This window comes from Andrographis paniculata, unplaced genomic scaffold (assembly GCF_009805555.1).
Source record: "Andrographis paniculata isolate CXL003 unplaced genomic scaffold, ASM980555v1 Contig30END, whole genome shotgun sequence".
In the NCBI taxonomy this organism is placed as follows: Eukaryota; Viridiplantae; Streptophyta; class Magnoliopsida; order Lamiales; family Acanthaceae; genus Andrographis; species Andrographis paniculata.
The window spans coordinates 2,279,833-2,299,058 of record NW_026137563.1 but is presented as its reverse complement, the minus strand read 5'-3'; the positions used below and the strand labels follow the sequence as shown (position 1 = coordinate 2,299,058).

The 19,226-nt window shown below is 39.7% G+C and overlaps 4 protein-coding genes across 5 annotated transcripts; 3 read left to right on the top strand and 1 right to left on the bottom strand.

Moving 5' to 3' along the window:
• Window positions 1-40: 40 nt before the first annotated feature.
• Window positions 41-3,192, top strand: LOC127246411 (uncharacterized). 2 transcript variants are annotated; one of them, XM_051267762.1, is made up of 10 exons: window positions 41-236; window positions 334-550; window positions 918-1,125; window positions 1,567-1,830; window positions 1,952-2,023; window positions 2,105-2,143; window positions 2,224-2,331; window positions 2,420-2,517; window positions 2,611-2,722; window positions 2,792-3,192. In XM_051267762.1, exons 2-10 carry the CDS (start codon window positions 408-410, stop codon window positions 3,050-3,052), a joined length of 1,305 nt encoding a protein of 434 aa, XP_051123719.1. In that variant the 5' UTR covers window positions 41-236; window positions 334-407; the 3' UTR covers window positions 3,053-3,192. The 2 variants fall into 2 exon arrangements, with proteins under 2 accessions (XP_051123719.1, XP_051123720.1); XM_051267763.1 differs by having other exon boundaries at window positions 43-550; window positions 942-1,125.
• A 40-nt stretch (window positions 3,193-3,232) lies between these two features.
• LOC127246415 (proteasome subunit alpha type-1-B-like) lies at window positions 3,233-5,492 on the bottom strand. Its single transcript, XM_051267799.1, has 2 exons — window positions 5,016-5,492; window positions 3,233-3,866 (listed from the first exon to the last, which is right to left on the bottom strand). Exons 1-2 carry the CDS (start codon window positions 5,364-5,366, stop codon window positions 3,369-3,371), a joined length of 849 nt encoding a protein of 282 aa, XP_051123756.1. The 5' UTR covers window positions 5,367-5,492; the 3' UTR covers window positions 3,233-3,368.
• A 2,148-nt stretch (window positions 5,493-7,640) lies between these two features.
• LOC127246514 (auxilin-like protein 1) lies at window positions 7,641-13,568 on the top strand. Its single transcript, XM_051267953.1, has 7 exons — window positions 7,641-8,181; window positions 9,175-12,358; window positions 12,434-12,517; window positions 12,594-12,659; window positions 12,748-12,837; window positions 12,943-13,119; window positions 13,245-13,568. The coding sequence occupies exons 1-7, from the start codon at window positions 7,850-7,852 to the stop codon at window positions 13,281-13,283; spliced, it is 3,972 nt and encodes a 1,323-aa protein (XP_051123910.1). The 5' UTR covers window positions 7,641-7,849; the 3' UTR covers window positions 13,284-13,568.
• Window positions 13,569-13,954: 386 nt separating this feature from the next.
• On the top strand, window positions 13,955-15,940 carry LOC127247021 (mannan endo-1,4-beta-mannosidase 7-like). The gene is made up of 5 exons (XM_051268720.1): window positions 13,955-14,510; window positions 14,589-14,783; window positions 14,884-15,006; window positions 15,096-15,301; window positions 15,370-15,940. Exons 1-5 carry the CDS (start codon window positions 14,088-14,090, stop codon window positions 15,725-15,727), a joined length of 1,305 nt encoding a protein of 434 aa, XP_051124677.1. The 5' UTR covers window positions 13,955-14,087; the 3' UTR covers window positions 15,728-15,940.
• The last annotated feature ends 3,286 nt before the right edge of the window (window positions 15,941-19,226 follow it).

Here is a 19,226-nt window from a genome sequence, read left to right as displayed (position 1 = left end):
TCAAGAAATAAACAAATCTAATGCAACAATTTTCAGATCCTTTAAAAAGATAAGGATGAACACTTCTATTAAATTCTCTAATCTGGGTCAGAAATTTTAAGGCAATAGTACACCGAGGATGACTCTGTACGAGGAGTTCATATGATTCAAGATTGGTGCTTGGAAGATGGAAGAGACTCCAGCAGAATTCGCCCTTATTACATCCTCCCAGATAAAACTCAAAAGCCCGATCATTGGCACATATATCTATATATCTTTTTGGTTAGTTTGGCAGCTACGTTTTTAATTTTTCTGACATTTGTATTGTTTGGGAATACGATGTGGTTGTTGCAGAATGCAGTTAAGTTGTTTGATACTCAGTGATCTCAAGCCAGGATGGAGCCCTACCAAGATGATCCCGACCAGACATGAACATCAAACACTATGCAAAATCCGATCCAACCTTGTTGACCGTGAACTCCAACAAGAGACAACACCACCATGTCAGGCTGCCGGCTATATTAAATTCCACGAAGTTTCTTGGAAGATGGACCACTGAAAACCAACAAACGTGAGACTGTAGAAAACCTGGTACATTGTAATGTGTAGTAATTGCTGATGATCTACTCAGTCATTTCTTCCCTTTTGTTAATTGTTGCATAAATATGTCGGCCAAGACTAGACTTTGGTACTCAACTAGGAGTATTACTTATTTTAATTAGGACTGCAGTTGACTGGCAAAAATATCAAAAAAAATAAAATTTTAAAAAATGAATAAGAAAAGAACCCCAAGAGGTTTTCTCAAATTAATCTGTGGTTAATTTATTAAGCCCCACCTACTCTGCGGAAATCAGAATACATCTGTGTCTATAATAAGGTGCTCTATAAATCAGAATACATCTGTGTTCTGTCTTCCAACAAGAACCCTGTAAATCTAGACTGAAAGCACGAGAATTTATCAGAAGAATGGGTATCGAGATTCATTTGAAAATAAACGAGAATGGAGGAGCAGCTGAGGTTGATGCCGATGCGGCGCCGCCGCCGATGGTAATGGGGCTACAGCCCTCAGCTTTGGTGGACCACGTCGCAAGGGTCGATGGCTCCCTCCTCTCCCGGATCCCAGGCGAGCCCGGCGGCTCTTTTCCTGTACTCCTCTTAATTCCTGCTTGTGATGTTTTTCTGATTTTTGGTCTGTTCTTGCTGCATATTGGGTTACCAATGGTGTTTCTGGATACCATTTAAGTTTTAGAATCAGAAACTATTGTTCTATCAAAAGCTGTGCTTCAATTAATGAAATAGTTGAAGTTTTTATTACTTCTTCAGGGGGTATCTGATTTTAAGAATCTGTTAGTCAGATGCTTCATGTTATCGACAACAAAATTGTTTCTTGTCTGCCAGCCGAGCGTCTCAATGCTTATGTGATTAAATGAGTCCATATTCTTCATATTGATGGTCTTTCTTACATGCTATTGAAGCATCTGTGGGCACTGAAGTTTCCTGGTTCGATGTGGAGAGTGTATTCAATTGAATTTTTGTGATTAGGCAGGCTACAATGATCATTCTGTCTTGCCTTGGTCATCTCCTTAGGTTGAATCTGCAGAGCTGGAGTTCATCTTGAGTGAGGTTAATCATCACATTGTTGCATATCCCGGAGTTTCGTCGCCATTAAAGACGATTGCAGGGGGAAGTGTTGCCAACACTATCAGAGGTCTCGCCGCAGGTTTTGGGGTTACTTGTGGTATAATTGGGGCGTGTGGAGACGATGATCAAGGAACCTTCTTTACAGACAAAATGAAATCTTCTAAAGTTGATCTCTCAAGATTGAGGCCGAAAACAGGGCCAACTGCACAGGTGAACATTCTTCTGCCTCTACATGATGTTTTCTAAGTTCGATTCTGGAGAGTTGCTTAATCTTTCTGTGCTAATTAACGTACAAAAATCAAACAATCCTGACTTGAAGTTTTTGATGCAGTGTGTTTGCTTAGTTGATGAGTTTGGTAATCGAACTATGCGGCCTTGTCTCTCTAGCGCTGTCAAAATTCAGGTGCATGCAACTTGAATTTTTATTAGCAACATTGCTAGTCTGCTCTCTATTTGCCTCATGATCTTTGTCATCGTCAACCAGGCAAATGAATTGACTGCAGAAGATTTTACAGCTTCCAAGGTGAGCCCTTTATTGCATAAATGTCGTATATTGAGTGATAATGTATGTCTCAGTTACCAATGTCTTTTTTCGCGGTGCAGTGGCTTGTGCTAAGATATTCGATCTTCAATATCGAAATTATTCGAGCAGCAATTAAGATAGCAAAGCAGCAGGGGGTCTCTGTTTCGCTAGATCTCGCAAGTTTTGAGGTAATCATATTTAAAGGACATCAAAGCATTCTCATGTGGTCTGATTTGGAAATATTGTTCGTTGAATTAACGATCTAAGCTTCTTCAGATGGTTCGGAAGTTCAGGGCGCCCCTTGTCGAATTATTGGAATCGGGAAATATAGACCTCTGTTTTGCCAATGAGGATGAAGCTACAGAACTGCTTAGGTGAAGTGCATTGCTATCTTTATTGTAACAGAGTAGTTTCGAGCACTTGCTTATTTTCTGATTCTGTCGATCTCGGGGCTATTTAAAACGCAGAGCCGAAGACTGTGGAGATCCCGAGTCTGCTCTTGAATTTCTGTCGAAACACTGCCGATGGGCTGTGGTGACATTAGGGCCCAAAGGATGCATCGCAAAGCACGGAAAAGAGGTCTGTGTAACTCGGTCTATTCGAGCATATACGTCATCTTAACAACGTAAGAAAAATTTTGATTTCTAGGTTGTCCGTGTACCGGCAATTGGAGAAGCTAAGGTGGCCGATACCACTGGTGCCGGGGATCTCTTCGCCGGCGGATTTCTGTATGGTTTGGTGAAGGGATTATCACTGGAGGATTGCTGTAAGATCAGTGTTTGCAGCGGCGGGGCGGTCATCAGATCGCTCGGCGGCGAGGTGACGCCGGAGAACTGGCAGTGGATGTACAGACAAATGGAGGCACAAGGGCTCCCAATTCCAGAGGGTGGTGGTGAGTTTGTCTTGTGAAGGACAAAGATTGTTGGAGACATTGTTTGAAGCTGAATCATAGGCCTCTCTGATTTTATTGATGCCTACAGCTGCTGTATTTAAAATTTGTGACTTTTGACTTTACCTATATGCACAAGGATCATTGCCATTTGCGGATATTATTTTCAAGATCTAAATTGTATGCAAACTAAATAGAAGTAAACACAGAAAAGCCAATTGAAGTTTATATCCTGCATCATGCTTTAATGGATGTTCTAAAGCAAGGCAAGGATAAGCATAAATAGCTGCAATTCAAGTGCAATATGTTGTTAACACCACATAAAGAAGAAGATCATCAAATGTCCATAGGAGCCGCACCTTGGTCTGATGTGGTGGCGGGATCAGCGGTGGAAGGACCAGAATCGGTGGCACTGCTGCCATGGTCGGGAGGAGCAGCTTCATCAGAAGGGGGTTGTGGGGGTTCGTCAGTAACTACTTCAAATTCATTGATCAGTTGTTGCATGGTGTCTCGATCTAATATATGAAATGCTTCGTCTACTCCAAGTATTGCAATTGTGCAAGCTGAGCCGGTTAGTTTTTCACCCTGTAAGGTCTCCCTCAATGCGAAGAGTGCATCCTTGATTAGATTTTCTCGTGAAGACTCTGTGAAGCTCTCAAACTTGCGTTCCAAGTATGTCTTTGCAGCCTGTGAGCGAGATCCAATTGCAAAGGCCTGATATTCGAAGTAGTTACCACTGGGGCAGTTGTAATATAAGTGAGCTCCGGATTCATCTAAGCCACCAACTAGCAAGCCAACACCATATGGTCGCTTCCATGACCGCTGTGTACAGACCTGCATAAATATAATGATGAAGCAGAAATAAAAGAAAGTGTTACCACGGACCGTATGGAAGAAAGCCCCCTAAACAGATTCCTGTCATAATTCAGTACTGGGACTGTGGTTAATCTACTACTTTAAACAAGAAATAAGACATTTAGAAAATGCCTGCACACAGAAATCTATAGTCCGCAACAACTTGCAAGTTACATTTAGAAATCAAGAGGAGAAGAAACACAAGATATTATGGCGACAATATTCTTAACATCAAACATGTATGAGCAATTCATCAAGAAACAGAAATATTCTAAAGATAAATGGATTTTACTACTAATATATAAACAAATTTGATGTCTAAACATAAAGTAGAGCTTTACATAAACACCGGTCCATGGACAATCAAGGAGGTAGTTTCAGTCATCATCAAGCTGAGAATCAGCTCAAGGATAACAGTCTGCACCACATTTGATGGTGGGGGTTTCATTGCAGCTCTGTTGCCAACATGCGGACAAATTTCCATAGATCATACTTTATATCTCGCAAAAGATATGCTATATACATTAAGTTAGATTTCCCAAACAAAACATAATCTCCAATCATCCATATCCTTTCTGTGGGGGTGGGGTTATTTGCTTTCCAGCACAATGGCCACTCCCTCAAATGTGACACAACAGTAGATAACTTGTAAGCATGCAGCCAATCATCAAGGCAACTTGAAAGGTACAGTTCTCACTATGCTATTGTCTATAAACACAAAGAATCTTCTAAGCTGGCAAATATTGCAAAAGTTCATTTCTTAAGTTCATCTAATCGAAATTTTGTAATGCCTATAAGTAAATTTCATCATATACTTGGACCTTATCCACCTAATACAAAAATATTACTTAAAGCCTTAATTAGGAAAGCCTCCAATCTCTCAGAGAATATACCACCTAATGAGCAATCGAAATGTAAAATAGAAGAAATAGCAGTTTCGCCAAAAAGGTGAATTGGAGTGTTGATAAACATCCATCAATTTATCTTCAGAGTGAATTTCCCACATCAGCAAGCCTCAACCCTAAAACCTAATTCTCAATCACGCAATGTTCCAATAAACAAACGATCACACTAATTAGAGATTGAAAACTGAAACATTTAGGTTCAAATAAGAACATAAAATTAAACCTGAGCCTTGTCAGCAAGCTGAACAACGAGACGTCCAACGGGGAGCGGCGACTCGTACGTATACGAATAATTAATGCACTCGTTGCGCATATATCGGGAGAGCACTCGGCCATCGGCGGTGAGTCCGGCAATAGCTACGCCTATGTGATCATCAACCTTGAAGATCTTCTTCTGGTGCGATGAAAGCTCGGAGCTCGCCTTGTTAACGCACGCAAGCACTACATGAGTCTTCGATCTCAGACCTATCGCCGCCGAACCCTGCTTTACCGCCTCCATCGCATACTCCACTTGGAACAGCCGCCCCGCCGGCGACCACGTCGTCACATCCGTATCGTACTGGTTCCGAAACATCCTCGCCTCCACAAACGAAGAAAATGCAAACCTGAATTACTCACTGAATCTCCCTCGCACCTCCGTTCCTCACCGGCAGAATTTGGCTTATAGATCCTTTGAATTTTGCATTTCTTTTTCTTCAAGGCAGAACAGAAAAAGCCACTGAATGAATCCAGGCCACATTTATTTACGGGCTCGGTCCATTAAAATACTGGGCCTTTAAAGCCCAATAATAATATATGACGATTGTGTGATGGGCTTCACACTGTGCCGCATAACTTAAATTATCATTTAAATAATTAAATAAACTACAATTCTTATTCCCTGAATTGACCAAAATGCCCTGCTCTACTCTAATAAAAGGGAGGGAGGAAACGGAGAAAAGGAATATTTATTTTTAAAAAGTGGTGAATATAAAGAAAAATAAACAATATAAAGAGGAAAAGCAAAAGCAATATTACATTCAAATAGCATAATTACATATGTGGCTGCAAAAGCTAATCAATTATTGGTGGAGAGCAATATAATATATATTATATATATATATTTTACACGCTGTCCCTTACAATCTATTTTCTAAAACTCTAAAATTACTCATTAAATAATTTGTAATATTGTACACAATTATATATATAATTTATGAAATTTATATTAATTAAAAAATATATAGTCACCACTACAGAGGTCACATGATATAAAGCTAGCTTTATACATTTTATCAAAAAATATTAAAATTGCATAATCCATGGCTGCAATTGTTACACTACTCGTGTAATAAGCATGCCATTGGAAATTGAAACGCCTGCTAAAGTAAAATAAATCAATTAAATATATCACTTATTTATAAATTTAATTCAATGACATCATATTTTATATACCCTAAATGCAGTATTTCAATTTCAAAATTAATATTTTGTTACAATATTATATATTACACTTTAAAAAATGCGTTACATAATAATATTATGTAAAACCCCCCAAAATGAGTCGACCCCACTTCCCTTTATTTACCTAATTAATTGAAATTTTCGAAAACAAAAACATTCTTGTACAAAAACAAAAACCACACCACACATGTAAAAGCCTTACATTATGGGCCATCCCATATCCACTTTTAAATGCTTTAAATCTCTTCAATTCTTTCAAAACATAATTGCTTCACTATTGGATTCCTCGAAATAAAGAAAAATGTTTGATTACTTTAATGATTATTTTTAAAAATCTAAATATCCATTTACGTTACATCAACTCTCACACACTTCATTCTGTCTCAAAACCCATTGTGACAAAATATTTGATCTCCCTAATGATGTGATTAATACTATTGGCTTTTGAAGAAATTAAATTTGAAATAAATAACAAAAAAAATTTGGGACTTAAAATAAATGCATGTGGTCAACATGCCCATTCATTCAGACCATGTTTTTTGTTTGCCAATAATGTCCCTAGAAAGACACCTTTCTTTTTATGGAATGGAAATGCCCACCAATTTTATTACAAATAAATTATTGCGGATTATCTATATATATATATATATATCTTTTATTTGTATTTCTTATTTTTTGTAATGAAATCTGGTGCAATTAATTTGACACTTATTTTCCAATAAAATTAGGTGAAACAAAAATTAAATGCCGGGACATTTATTTATTTTATTTTATTTTTTTCCGTGTTTCTAAGAGAGACAAATTTAAATGTCGTTTTGTCTTTATTAAATCTGAATCTCATCACAGTTAATTATTAAAATTTGCCATTCTGGAACTGTGATTAGAGCATCGAGTAACGTAGATAATTATTAATTAATTAAATGTGTAGTAATAATTCGATGGAAATTTCGAATTCATTTTTTTTTAAGGAGAAAAATATTTATTTATCAATTAAATATTATTTCCTCATTTCTTGTCTCCGATTACCGGTCAAATAAACCATTATTGAAAATAAAATTAAAGCATAAAAGAAATAATAATAGAGGAACGCAAGTTGACCTTGCTTTTGGGGGCTGCGATCCGGTGCGCCCGGGTGCAGTGCGCCAGAGTAATATGATTGGACAGTCCACAAGCTGAGATGTGCATTATTGTTTGAAGAAAAGGACCAGATAAACCTGACGTAGCGCGTAATTCCTCAGGTGGGCCCAATTGTCTGTCTGACATAATAAGACATTTTTTAAATATTAATTTTGTAACATGCAGTTTGTAATCTGATTATTATTTTTATTCATTTATATTTACGAGATATGTGTAATTCGATTTTATTTAATTGATTTATTTAATTTCTCTGAAAACAGCCCTGATTTCATTTTCATCTCCTTCCCTCTTTGTTTTTTATAATTTTCCTTTTTTCTTCCTGGTGTTGTCTGATTCTGCAGAATTCTTTTCTCTGCAGACAAAAACCTCACCGAAGAAGAAAAGATTTAGAAATAAAGAAATCCCAATCGGACGAAAAACCCTTGCTTTCTTCAGATAGACGAACGGACAGGGCGTCGAGCTTTGCATCCATTTTCGATGGAGTCGAGACCTCCGCAGCGGCGGAGGCATTCCGCGGCGGCGACGGATGGGCTTTCCTTCGCCGGAAAGAACCCTTACGACGACGTTTTGATTTCCCTAGGTGGGAGACGGCGGGAGCTGGAAACTCACGACTACACCGAGATTTTCGCCGGGTCTCCGACCTCCATTCCGGTGCTTGATCTTCCGGGCACGGGTGGGTGGGTCGGGTCGGGCTATGACCGCCTCTCGGACCTTGATTACTCCAACATTTTTGGTGCCTTCAGAAACGATGATTTGGCGGTCCCTTACGAGGAGCTGTTGAGTACTTCTGTCAAGAGAGCTAAACCTCGGTGAGTTGACGTTGTCTCCCTTTCGCAAGAAAAATCGTAGCTTTGCCTTTTTTAGATATTTTTGGTTATGTTTTTTGTAATTTTCTGTCATTTCTTGTTGATATTCGAACGATGTTTACCTGTCTTGGTTTGGTTGCCGTTAGCGTTTTGACTGCAGTTTCTTGAAAATGCTTCTGATCGGTATTAATGGATTGATGTTCTTTGATAGACTTAATTAAGAATAAATGAATAAAAATCATGGCTTTGGTTTTGAGGGTAAACTTTCTGTCGTTTAGTTTATTTTGTGTTCGTCAATTGATCAAGAGTTAGGAGACGAGTTTGATGAACTGGCAGGCTTCTTTGTCAACTAGTGTAATTGTAACAGATTGTTAGTTTGTAGTTATTTGTTCTTACAGGAAATGAATGGATTGATGTATTTAGCCTGTATGTTTGGTGTCTTTTGTGAGCTAGGACTATTTGATCACAGTGCATCCAATGTTTCTTAGATTTGGTGATAAAACAAAAGCAGAGATTCTTCTATGATCGTGCCTGGATTTTAGGATGATCTTCTTTATTCGATTTGTTCCACGTGTAAAAGTATCGATGCGGAAACGGGTAGAAAAAGGAGGAATTTGATGTTATCTTTTGTGAGTTATGGGAGTTTGTTAGTTGGATTTTGTCAATATGATTTTTATCTGCCGTTGTTTTGCGGCTTGTCGTGTTGATTGGATTTTGTCGATATGATTCGTATCTGTAGTTGTTTTCCGGCTTTTCATGTTGATTGGATTTTGCCAATATGATTCCTATCTGTAGTTGTTTTGCGGCTTGTCGTATTGATTGGATTGTCGATATAATTCATATCCGTAGTTGTTTTGCGGCTTGTCTGTGTTTTGTTACATGAGTGATGACTATACATGAAGTTGCAAGGTGTAGATTATGTGGAAATTTTTGGAATTCGCTGGTCTTTATTACAACCAATTCTCCTTGTTCTAAATTCACTTTATTTCGGCGCAGGTCCCCTGCGGATTCTCAGCCACCGTTGCGCCAGCCAGGTACTTCACATTCTTCAGGAAACACTAGAAAGTCGCCTGAAAAGGCATCCGATCAATCAGCGGATGGAGTGAAGCAACAGTTTAATGTATCTTTTAACAAAAGTAATCAATGGGATACCGAAGCATCGAATATGAAGACACACGTCGCCCAGCTCCATTCAGTTCCAGGGTATACGTACGTTGTTAATGAAACTCCTTGTCACCATAAGAATGAAGATCGCAAGCCGGTGCCTCCATTGAAGCGTGACGTCAGTCGCACATGGAGTTTCAGTGCAGAAGTCGAAGATATCAAAGGTAAGCGTGGAGTGAATGTCGAGAAGTCTCGCCTGCCTGATGTTCTACACAATAATAATGAAGCTAATGCCAAAACAAAACTGCCGTCGTCTTCGAACCATGCGCCAAATCCGACCAGTGGCAATGATTCCAAACGCGCCCGGGCAGATGCTTCTAAGAAGATTCCTGCCGAGTATTCCCCGCCTCTGCTTGACGAGGAATTTGATGGAAATTCTGATGCAGCTGCATCTGCTGCGGCCTTGAAGAAAGCCATAGAGCAGGCGCAAGAAAGCATACGATTGGCTAAACTGATAATGGAAAGGAAGAAAGCCGGTCACAAAGACACATCTAAGACAAGATCGCGTGGTAGTCGCCTTAAAGATTTGGATAAGGAAACTAAGATTGATCGTGAGGTTTATGGCTCGAAAGAGAACATTTATGGGAAGGAGAATGAAGATTTAGATGCTAACTTTACAGGGGCTGCTGGAAAATGCAGTCCATCTGTTGGGGAAAATGTTTCATCTCCTGATACTGGTAAATCTGAAGGGAATGCTGAAGCAGCCGAAGAACGTGGAGAAGAGCTTGCTCGGGGAGGTATGTTGTTTACATTTGGTTCCAGTCAGAGCGATAGTCGGACTGCAATTCTGGAGTCAGGCAGTGAAGATGTTTCGAAGCTCTCTCTGGATAAAGTTTCCCCTGAACTTCCGGGGATGGAAAATGGCGAAGAGACCTCAGAACAAACAGACATGGTTTTTAATCGTGCTGGACCTAAAGTTCTTGAGGAATTTGCAGAAAGTGATGTGAATACATCGCCAAGGATGCAAGATCTGGACAAAATTGTGGAGGAGCCGGGGCTGGAGACGCATCAGGCTACTTTTAATCATTCGAAAGTACCTGAAGTTAGTGTTGAGCCTTTGGCGAGGGCGGTTGATACTTCTCGAGGAGCTCTGGAGCAGGAAATGGTGGTAGAAGAAGATGATGTCCAAAGGCATGAGAACTTGTCTGAAGAACATGTTGGAGTCTCGACCACACTGGATGAGTCAGCATTCGATGCTTTTCTGTATCAATCGTGTAATATGATGGATAATGGACAAGATAACATTGGAGCAAATGATGTTGGAGCGAATGAAATGAGATGGAAAGAGGAGGCGCAGTTATCTCTGGAAAGGAAAGAGCATCTGGGGAAGGCATTGGAGGATGAAGTCGATGCAATGGAGGTGAGTATAAATACGGATATAGCTTTCGACCCAGAAATTGACGAGAAACAGGACTGTTCTTGTGATGGAGACGAGCGAGAAATAGTAGTTGGGAAAGCTGAACAGGATGGATTTGTAGAGAGACATGAGGATACTTCCCAGAGTAAAGCAACCGAGAGTCGATTTATGGAGGCAAGTGTTTCGGTGAAAAATGATTTATTTTGGGATGTGCTGGAAGCTAATCGCGCTCTTGAAGAAGCTGTTAGAAGTGAAGAAGCTTGCGACGGGAAGGGACACGCCAGTACTTCTGAGCATGAAGCAGACGAGAGACCAGCGGAGACAGACTATGTTTATGAAGTTAAAAAGAATGAATCATTTTGGGATGTCGATGAAACAAATCATATTCGTAGATATCGTAATGAGGAGACGTCCGAGAATGCTTCTGAGCAGGTGGAGGCAGACAGTTTCGCCGAAGGTCAGAAGAGTGACACATTTTGGTATGTGGATGGGACGAAGATCCCTCTGAACGTAGCCGGGAGAAGTGAAGATCGCCACGAGGAAACACCTAAGGGTACTTTTGAACATGGAGCGGACGAGAGCGCAGGAATGGAGGCAAGCAAGTTTGCCGAGGTTCAGGAGAATGAACCAATATGGGATATCGAAGAAACAAGAGCAACAGAAAGAACTGAAGAACATAGAGATGTTTTCGATCTTCAGGAGCCTGCTTATGAAGAGCATACTGATGCGACTCGAGAAGCCTCTGAGGTTGACTTCGACCAAGCCTCGGAACAATTTCAGAGAACGGTGAATGACGATCCACAAAACGATAAGAACGTCGAGGCCGAACAATTTTCCCATCTGGAGGAGAATGCAATGCTGGGACAGGACAGCTTGCGACAAAGTAGTGGCGATGAGGGAGACTTCGTTGAAATCGGACAGAAAAATGCATCTGAAGAAGGTTTCAAGACCGAAACTGTTGGGATCGAAGAAAGTTCTCCTGAAGATGCGCATCCGTCCAAGGCAGACAGTGACAACAATTTATCTGATGAGATTTCCTCCGACAGTAGAGATGAAGAAATTGAGCTCACCGACGAAAGACCAGTGTCAGAACAAACTTCCGAGAGTGATGAAGGATCTGCATCAGCTCATAGCCCTGAAAATGCAGAGCGTGCAGAAATAGTGAAGGACGATGGTTCGTGCAAGGAAGAAACAGTGCACGAACCCGAGGTTTCAAACGAAAGAATATTCGCCGAGGAAGAAAGTGAAAGGTTGTCCTCTCAGTTACCAACCAAGCCCGAAGAATCAAACAAGGCCGTCGAAGCTAAAGGGCAAGAAGCAGCTGAAGATGTGCAGCAAAGAATCGAGGCCATCAAGAGGGCAAGAGAGCGGGAAAGGGAAAGATTGGCCGTAGAAAGAGCCATCCGGGAAGCTCGTGAAAGAGCGTTTGCCGAAGCTCGAGAAAGGGCCGAAAAAGCTGCTGCAGAGAAAGCCGAAGCTCAACAACGGCTCATGACGGGAGCTCAGGAGAAGCTCAGGGCAGAGCGCGCCGCAGTAGAAAGGGCCACCGCAGAAGCTCGTGGACGTGCTTTGGAGAAGGTAATGTCTCAAAAGACACCTACGAAGCCGAGAGCAGTGGCTGACAGAAATAATGGAGCGAAGCCCGGTGTTTCTTCCACGGTAAGTATTTCTCTTTCATTACCTCCTCGAAGATCGTTTGTACTTCAGTCGATGACGTAATGAGCTTTCTTGCAGGACTTGGAGAGTACAGCTGGTGCAGAATCGGCGCAGAGACGGAAGGCGAGATTGGAGAGGCACCAGAGGATTATGGAGCGAGCGGTATGCACTTCTCCGTTACATATAAGAACTACACCAAATAAAATTTTGACATATATTTAACTTTTACTCTTTATAGGCAAAAGCCTTGGCTGAGAAGAACAAGCGCGATCTCCTTGCCCAAAAAGAGCAGGTGGAGAGAAATGTAAGCTATTACGAACGATTTAACTTTTTACCTAACAGCTAAAAATGTCGTTTATGTTGTTTTGAGGACGGTCGTCTTTACATTGCAGCGACTGTCGGAATCTCTCGACGCTGACATTAAGAGATGGGCTGCAGGGAAGGAGGGAAACTTGCGCGCGCTTCTCTCGACTTTGCAATATGTAAGCCTTTGAGATAAACTAACTACTAGCATTTATAACAGCAGATAAAGATTTTCTGCCTGGTTCTCGTCGATTCTGTGCTTAATTAGTTCATTTTCGTCGCAGATCCTTGGGCGAGACAGCGGTTGGCAGCCTATTCCCCTTACAGAGATGCTAACGCCTGCTGCTGTCAAGAAAGCCTACAGGAAGGCGACGCTGTATGTACATCCCGACAAGCTGCAGCAACGGGGAGCCAGCATTCGGCAGAAGTACATATGCGAGAAGGTCTTCGATCTCCTTAAGGTACATCTTTTTCCACGAAAATAGTACCTATTGTAGATCGAAATAAACCGTTGTCGTAAATTGGTTAATCGAGCTGAGTCTCATATTCTCATGTGTTTATTGCTCGATCTATTTCTATTTCTCAGGCTGCATGGAACAAGTTCAACTTCGAGGATCAGCGCTGAATAGCGATGTAGCAGCAGCGGCAGCGGCAGTCGGAGTTTCGAGCTCGAGATTTGTTTATTTATTTATTTATTTTTGGTTATTTGGCTTGGACGGAAGATCAGTTTGTGTAAGAGGGGGAGCGGGAGGGGAAGTAGCCGTTGGTTTTTTGGGAGGGACTAAGGATTGGTTTTTGTTCTTAAAAATTCAATTTTCGCACATTGTTAGTAACATGTTCTTCAACCTTTGAACAGTATTAGTACTAATCTGAAAATGCAATTTGCAATAGCTGAGAAATAAATTCAATTTATCATTATGAATGCTATTATAGATTTATAATTGGAATTAAAACGAATTTCCTAATGTTTTTAAGTGGTAAAAAGGTATAAACACGAATATTTTTTAAAAATAAAATAATTTTGCTTCTCAAATGCCCCAAGCAATGACAATCGTTGATCTCGCACCCCACTTAAAATCAACGGCTTGCATTCATCCTCGTCTTTACGCAACAATAATTTCCCTTGTCCTCAAAATTGCACACACTCCATCAAACATTATCGTAAGAAGTACATACTCCGAGACTGCAATAATTACTACTATAATGTATACATGTCTGCATATGGCTATGAATGTCTGCCATTGGAGCAGCCCAACCCGTGAGCATCTGCAAACTAATAAAGACCGCCCACCTCAGCAGCATCTGTGCCATCCCACAGCCTCAGAAAATAAATTATTCAGATTCATAAATTTCTTGCTCGAATTTTAAGTAGCGGGGAAAATAAGTAAAGAAAGGCTGAGAGAAATTGCAATAATGGAAGGTTGGACAAATGATCACTTGTGGTTGTTCAAAGCAAATACTAATACAGACCACAAAACTTCCACCATTTTCTTACAGACTGAGAATTGATGAGAGAATGAAGGGATATTGTGGTGTGACGATATTATTCTTTTTTGTTATCTTGATCGATCAGCAGAAACTTCAGGGGGTGTGTGCTGCAAAGGATAATGGGTTCGTCACAGTTGAAGGAGTGCATTTCTGTCTTAACGGGTCCCGATTTTATGCCAATGGATTTAATGCCTACTGGCTGATGTATGTGGCCTCCGATCCATCTCAGAGAAGCAAAATCTCATCGGCATTTGTAGAGGGTGCTAAGCATGGCCTCAGAATTGCTCGAGCTTGGGCTTTCAGCGATGGCGGATATGCCCCTCTGCAGTACAATCCTGGCTCTTACAATGAGCAGATGTTTCAGGTGACTAATTCAGATTCATCATTTGTGTTGTTTTTATATATTGAATGGTTCAGGTTCTGAATTTTTAATTTTTTTTAGGGTTTGGATTTTGTGGTTTGTGAAGCTAAGAAATATGGGGTGAAGCTGATACTGAGCCTGGTGAACAATTATGAGGATGACGGGGGAAAGAGACAGTACGTGAATTGGGCAAGAAATCAGGGGCAGAATTTGCTGTCTGATGATGAATTCTACACCAATTCAGTTGTGAAACAATTCTACAAAAACCACATTAAAGTAAAGGGTTTGTTTTTCTTGTTCTTCCTGGTACTTAAAACTGTCTGAATTAATATAAACTTAGGTTTGTCCGAATCATGAATGATGACGATGATACTAGGCTGTTCTCACAAGACATAACACCTTCACTGGAATTCCCTACAAGGATGATCCCACTATTATGGCTTGGGAGCTCATGAATGAACCTAGATGCACCATTGATCCTTCTGGAACCACCATACAGGTCCTTCTTCTTGTTCAATGGCTGTTCTTTCTTCTGCCCCATCAAATTTGGGAATTTTTTTTTCTAACCTCTTCTTCTTCTTCCGTCAGGCCTGGCTTTCAGAAATGGCTACCTACCTAAAATCCATAGACAGCAACCACCTCCTCGAAGCAGGACTCGAAGGCTTCTACGGCCAATCAAATGCACAAAAGCAGCAGTTCAATCCACAAGAAATTCATGTCGGAACCGATTTCTTAACTAACAATCAGATTCCAGAGATAGACTTCGCAACCGTCCACTCATATCCAGACCAATGGTAACCCACAAACAAAACCTAAAAATAAAAATTTGATCTTTTATTTAAAAATTGATTTTCTAACGCAGGCTGACGAATCGAAGTGACGAAGCCCAGATCTCGTTCCTAAACGATTGGCTCGACAGCCACATTCACGACGCCCAGAATGTTCTTCGAAAGCCGCTGCTTTTCGCCGAGTTTGGAAAATCGTCGAAAGACTTGGGATACCGTACGGATCAGAGAGACGAGCTGTTTGACAGAATCTACTCGGCGATTTACTCGTCCGCCGCCGCCGGAGGAGCGGCCGCCGGAGGGTTGTTCTGGCAGCTACTAGCCCCGGGAATGGATACCTTCCGCGACGGCTATGAGATTCTGTTCAGCGAGAGCCCTTCGACCGCTGCTCTGATTTCTGCGCAGTCGCAGAAGCTTGAAAGCATCCGCCATTAAAATGGAACTTAATTAGAAATAGGAGATGGAATTATGGGCCAGCCCAGACGAATTGGGCCGGGCCGGCCCAATATAAAAAATATTCTACCGAAGGTTTTGGATGCTTCTAGTATATCTTCCTTAAACGTGACCCCTAATGACACGTGCCACAGGGCAAACCATTTTATTTATTTTTTATTTTTTTATTTTTCAGTAAACATTATCGTCTATTTATTTGATTGTTTATGCTTAGAGTTCAACTGTAAATGGAATCTTGGACATTTAAAAAAAATAAAATATGGCCTGTGTAGGAAGTTAAATTTGGGAATGTGACAATTGGGAGTATGTGTCAAAAGTGGGAATATTTAAAAAAAGTTTGAACAATACCTAAAATCAGAATATATTCATGGGCGACTTTAAGGGTAAAGTTAAAAAAGGAAATTCAGGACCAGAATTTCTTCTCTTCCTTAGCTGCAAAGGATTTATGTAAATAATTTCAATTTTTTCATGTGTGTCTTACCATGCAGAGAGTTTAATCAATCTACACAAAATCGAAACAAACAAATAAATAAATAAATAACCTAAATTGTAATTATTTACTTGAAAAAATGGTTCCCAAGTCAAAAAGTGATCCATAATTCATTACCCATGACATAAGATGTGGATTATTCTCCAAACCAAGAAAATCCATCAATCTTTACAAAATATTAAAGCATATATATATATGATTTAATATTTGGACAAAGAATCCTAAGATGTCACTCAATTCACTAAACTATTAATGTTTAATGTTATGCCATTTTCTTGATGTAATTAAACTATTAATTACTTTTGGGAATTAGTAGTTTGTGCTTATTTGGTGCAACATCAATTGTCATCATGGAAAAATAATGATAACAATAATCAATGCCCAATTAATCTACACAATTATTTGATCATAAAAACTTATAGAGGGCCACGGGGGCTTTAATTAATTTAATTTAATTTAATTTAAATTTATGAAAAAAAGGGGTGACTGAAGTGGGTAGCATCATGATTTGAAGAAGCACCATTAGAAGATGAAAAAGGTTAATTATTAATCCAAAATATAAACCCCAGAGATAACTTTTATTTCCTTTAATTCATCTTTACACCTAATCTCGATCCCTCTTTCATCATTTTGGCCGAAAGAATAGACTTATCCACTAATCCTCCTTGATTATTGCACTATTATTGCAATATTCATATTATTACCTCCTTAAAACATGGAATCTGCTGTTTTAGAAAATCCATTTCTTGATAGAAGCTTGATTGCAGGACACAAATCTTTTATTTCGATCAACTTAAAATTGTAACAAAAAATTATATAGAAATGTCACTTTCTGGCCAAATAATGCCATTTTTTTTTTCTCCAGTAGATCTTTCTGCGTGAATATAAACAAACAAAATTATTGTTATTATTATTATTTTTGTCCAATGCAGATGAGCTCAACCAATATGAAGCTGCTGGAGGCAAAAGCAAATACTGTGAGTTATCCAAAATAATCCCTTTTGGGTACTTTAATTTTTTCTTATCGATTTGAAAAAAAAAAAAAAAAAAAAAAAAAAAAAAAAAACTTTTTTACCCCCTACGCGTGTCCAAATGGGTCCCAAAAATAATTTTAATGTATAGTTTTTCTGGAAATTTGATTAAATTGTGATACAAAATTTAATATATAATATAGTGTGATAATTCGAGACAGAGCAGGAGTTGGTGGCAAGGGGCCAATGCACGTGACAAGCACGCCCCGTTTGACGGGGCAAGAAAAAGGCTAGCAGTTGAGTTCACGGTCTTCCTTCGTGCCTTTTCACTTTAATATGATTATTATTATTATTATTATTATTACAGTCTTTTTTTATTCTCTCTCTTTTAAAAATTAAAAATTAAAAATTAAAAGAGAGAGAGAGTGTGCCAACCCTTAATTTCGATTTCACTTGCTGGTCTTTTCAGCCGAAGATCGTTACTTTTATTTTGCAATAATAATTGAGGGGTCAAGTTGGGGCAGATTAAAAAGACCTTTTTATTTATTTTTCCTTCACATGATATATACATATCACAAATAAAAATTCACAATCATCATTACATTTATCAACTTACGTTAATTATACTAATTAATTAATCTTGTTAAATTATTGCATGTGAAAACATGGAAGAGCATATAAACAAGGCAAGTCCCAAGAATTGTTCCCATTGAAATGAAGTCAACTACAAGTCAAAGTAAAAGTCAAAGTCAACAAATTGATAAAAATTCGGTTTCGTTGGTATTTCTTGGTGTAATGCAATAAAATTTAAAATGAGGCCAGATTAATTTGGGGTTAATTTCTGAAAATGTGACAACCAGTTTCATGCCAGTTGCGTGAAAAGCTGACTTTTGGCCGACCTTAGGACCAAGAACCAATCGAATTTGAATTTTATGAGTATACATTCAAAGTTGAGAAAAATAATGTTTTGATATTTTTTAGGGATAAATTGTAACTTGAATATTAAAAAATTGGACACACTCAGGACCTAAATTTATTATCCAAAACTACATCAATAAAATGTAGATAAATAAATTTAACAAAATATCAGCTATAAGCAAATTTGAATGGTTCAATACCTTACACAAGAAAAAGTAAAAACCGCTAATCCGTACGATACACGGCAAATCTAATACGATGATGAAACACTATAGTCGCTATTCTGAGTAGCACGACTTTAGGACATTCAAATTTCAATAATCCGTTTAATTTAATTTAAATTCTTTTTAGAAACAAGCGGCTAATTATAGATTCAATGATTGTCACCATATTTAAAAAATAAAATAAAATCTTTTGTACTATTATTATTCGAATAAAATAAAGGCAATGATTCGTAGTCGTAGATGGTGCCTATTTAAATTGGTGCCCAAGAAGACCCATTCAATTGAAGTTGCAGAAGCAGAATCTTACAGAAGCCCAAAAATCCTTACACGCCATTAACGTTTGAAAACCGCCATTCCCCATTACAGACACGCGCACACACACACACACTCTGTGTCTAGTCTTCTTCTTCCCTTACGTACATGATCTCCTTCGATTGCCATTTATATCGTCCCGCATGCCTGCTGCTTTCGATTTCCCCTCATTTGTCTGCCTTCTCCTCTCCTGATTTCTTCCACCTATTCCCCTTCTTGCAGCCGCCGCCGCCGTCGGAGTTTTGAATTTGGGGAAAATTTGAGAATGGAGTCGCAGGTTTTTGATGCGGTCATGTCGGAGAAGGAGAGGGCGGTTGCGAGATTCAACCGTTTCCGGAGGGCGGCGAAACTGCGCCAGGTTTTTGAGGTGGTAGTGGTTGTCGGAATGGTGTCGTGGTCGACGGCGCGTGTGCCGGCGGTTATGAGAACGGCGGTTTCCTGTTTTATTCAGGCCTCCGCTTATTTCTGCAACCACCACGTCGTCTTCCTCCTCGGGAACGCCATCATCGCGCTCCTCGTCGTCCTCTGCCGCCGGAGCGACACCGCGACGGCGCTCTCCGCCGCCG

Excerpts from the sequence above, each read along its gene's own strand:
- LOC127246411 (XM_051267762.1), top strand. The coding sequence starts at position 408 with ATGAACATCAAACACTATGCAAAATCCGATCCAACCTTGTTGACCGTG. Across the intron at positions 551-917 it reads ACCACTGAAAACCAACAAAC|ACTGAAAGCACGAGAATTTA; the intron begins GTGAGACTGTAG and ends CTGTAAATCTAG. Across the intron at positions 2,144-2,223 it reads AAGATTTTACAGCTTCCAAG|TGGCTTGTGCTAAGATATTC; the intron begins GTGAGCCCTTTA and ends TTCGCGGTGCAG.
- LOC127246415 (XM_051267799.1), bottom strand. The coding sequence starts at position 5,366 with ATGTTTCGGAACCAGTACGATACGGATGTGACGACGTGGTCGCCGGCG. Across the intron at positions 3,867-5,015 it reads AGCTTGCTGACAAGGCTCAG|GTCTGTACACAGCGGTCATG; the intron begins GTTTAATTTTAT and ends ATATTTATGCAG.
- LOC127246514 (XM_051267953.1), top strand. The coding sequence starts at position 7,850 with ATGGAGTCGAGACCTCCGCAGCGGCGGAGGCATTCCGCGGCGGCGACG. Across the intron at positions 12,359-12,433 it reads AGCCCGGTGTTTCTTCCACG|GACTTGGAGAGTACAGCTGG; the intron begins GTAAGTATTTCT and ends GCTTTCTTGCAG. Across the intron at positions 12,660-12,747 it reads AAGAGCAGGTGGAGAGAAAT|CGACTGTCGGAATCTCTCGA; the intron begins GTAAGCTATTAC and ends TTTACATTGCAG.
- LOC127247021 (XM_051268720.1), top strand. The coding sequence starts at position 14,088 with ATGATCACTTGTGGTTGTTCAAAGCAAATACTAATACAGACCACAAAA. Across the intron at positions 15,007-15,095 it reads CTTCTGGAACCACCATACAG|GCCTGGCTTTCAGAAATGGC; the intron begins GTCCTTCTTCTT and ends TTCTTCCGTCAG. Across the intron at positions 15,302-15,369 it reads CACTCATATCCAGACCAATG|GCTGACGAATCGAAGTGACG; the intron begins GTAACCCACAAA and ends TTTCTAACGCAG.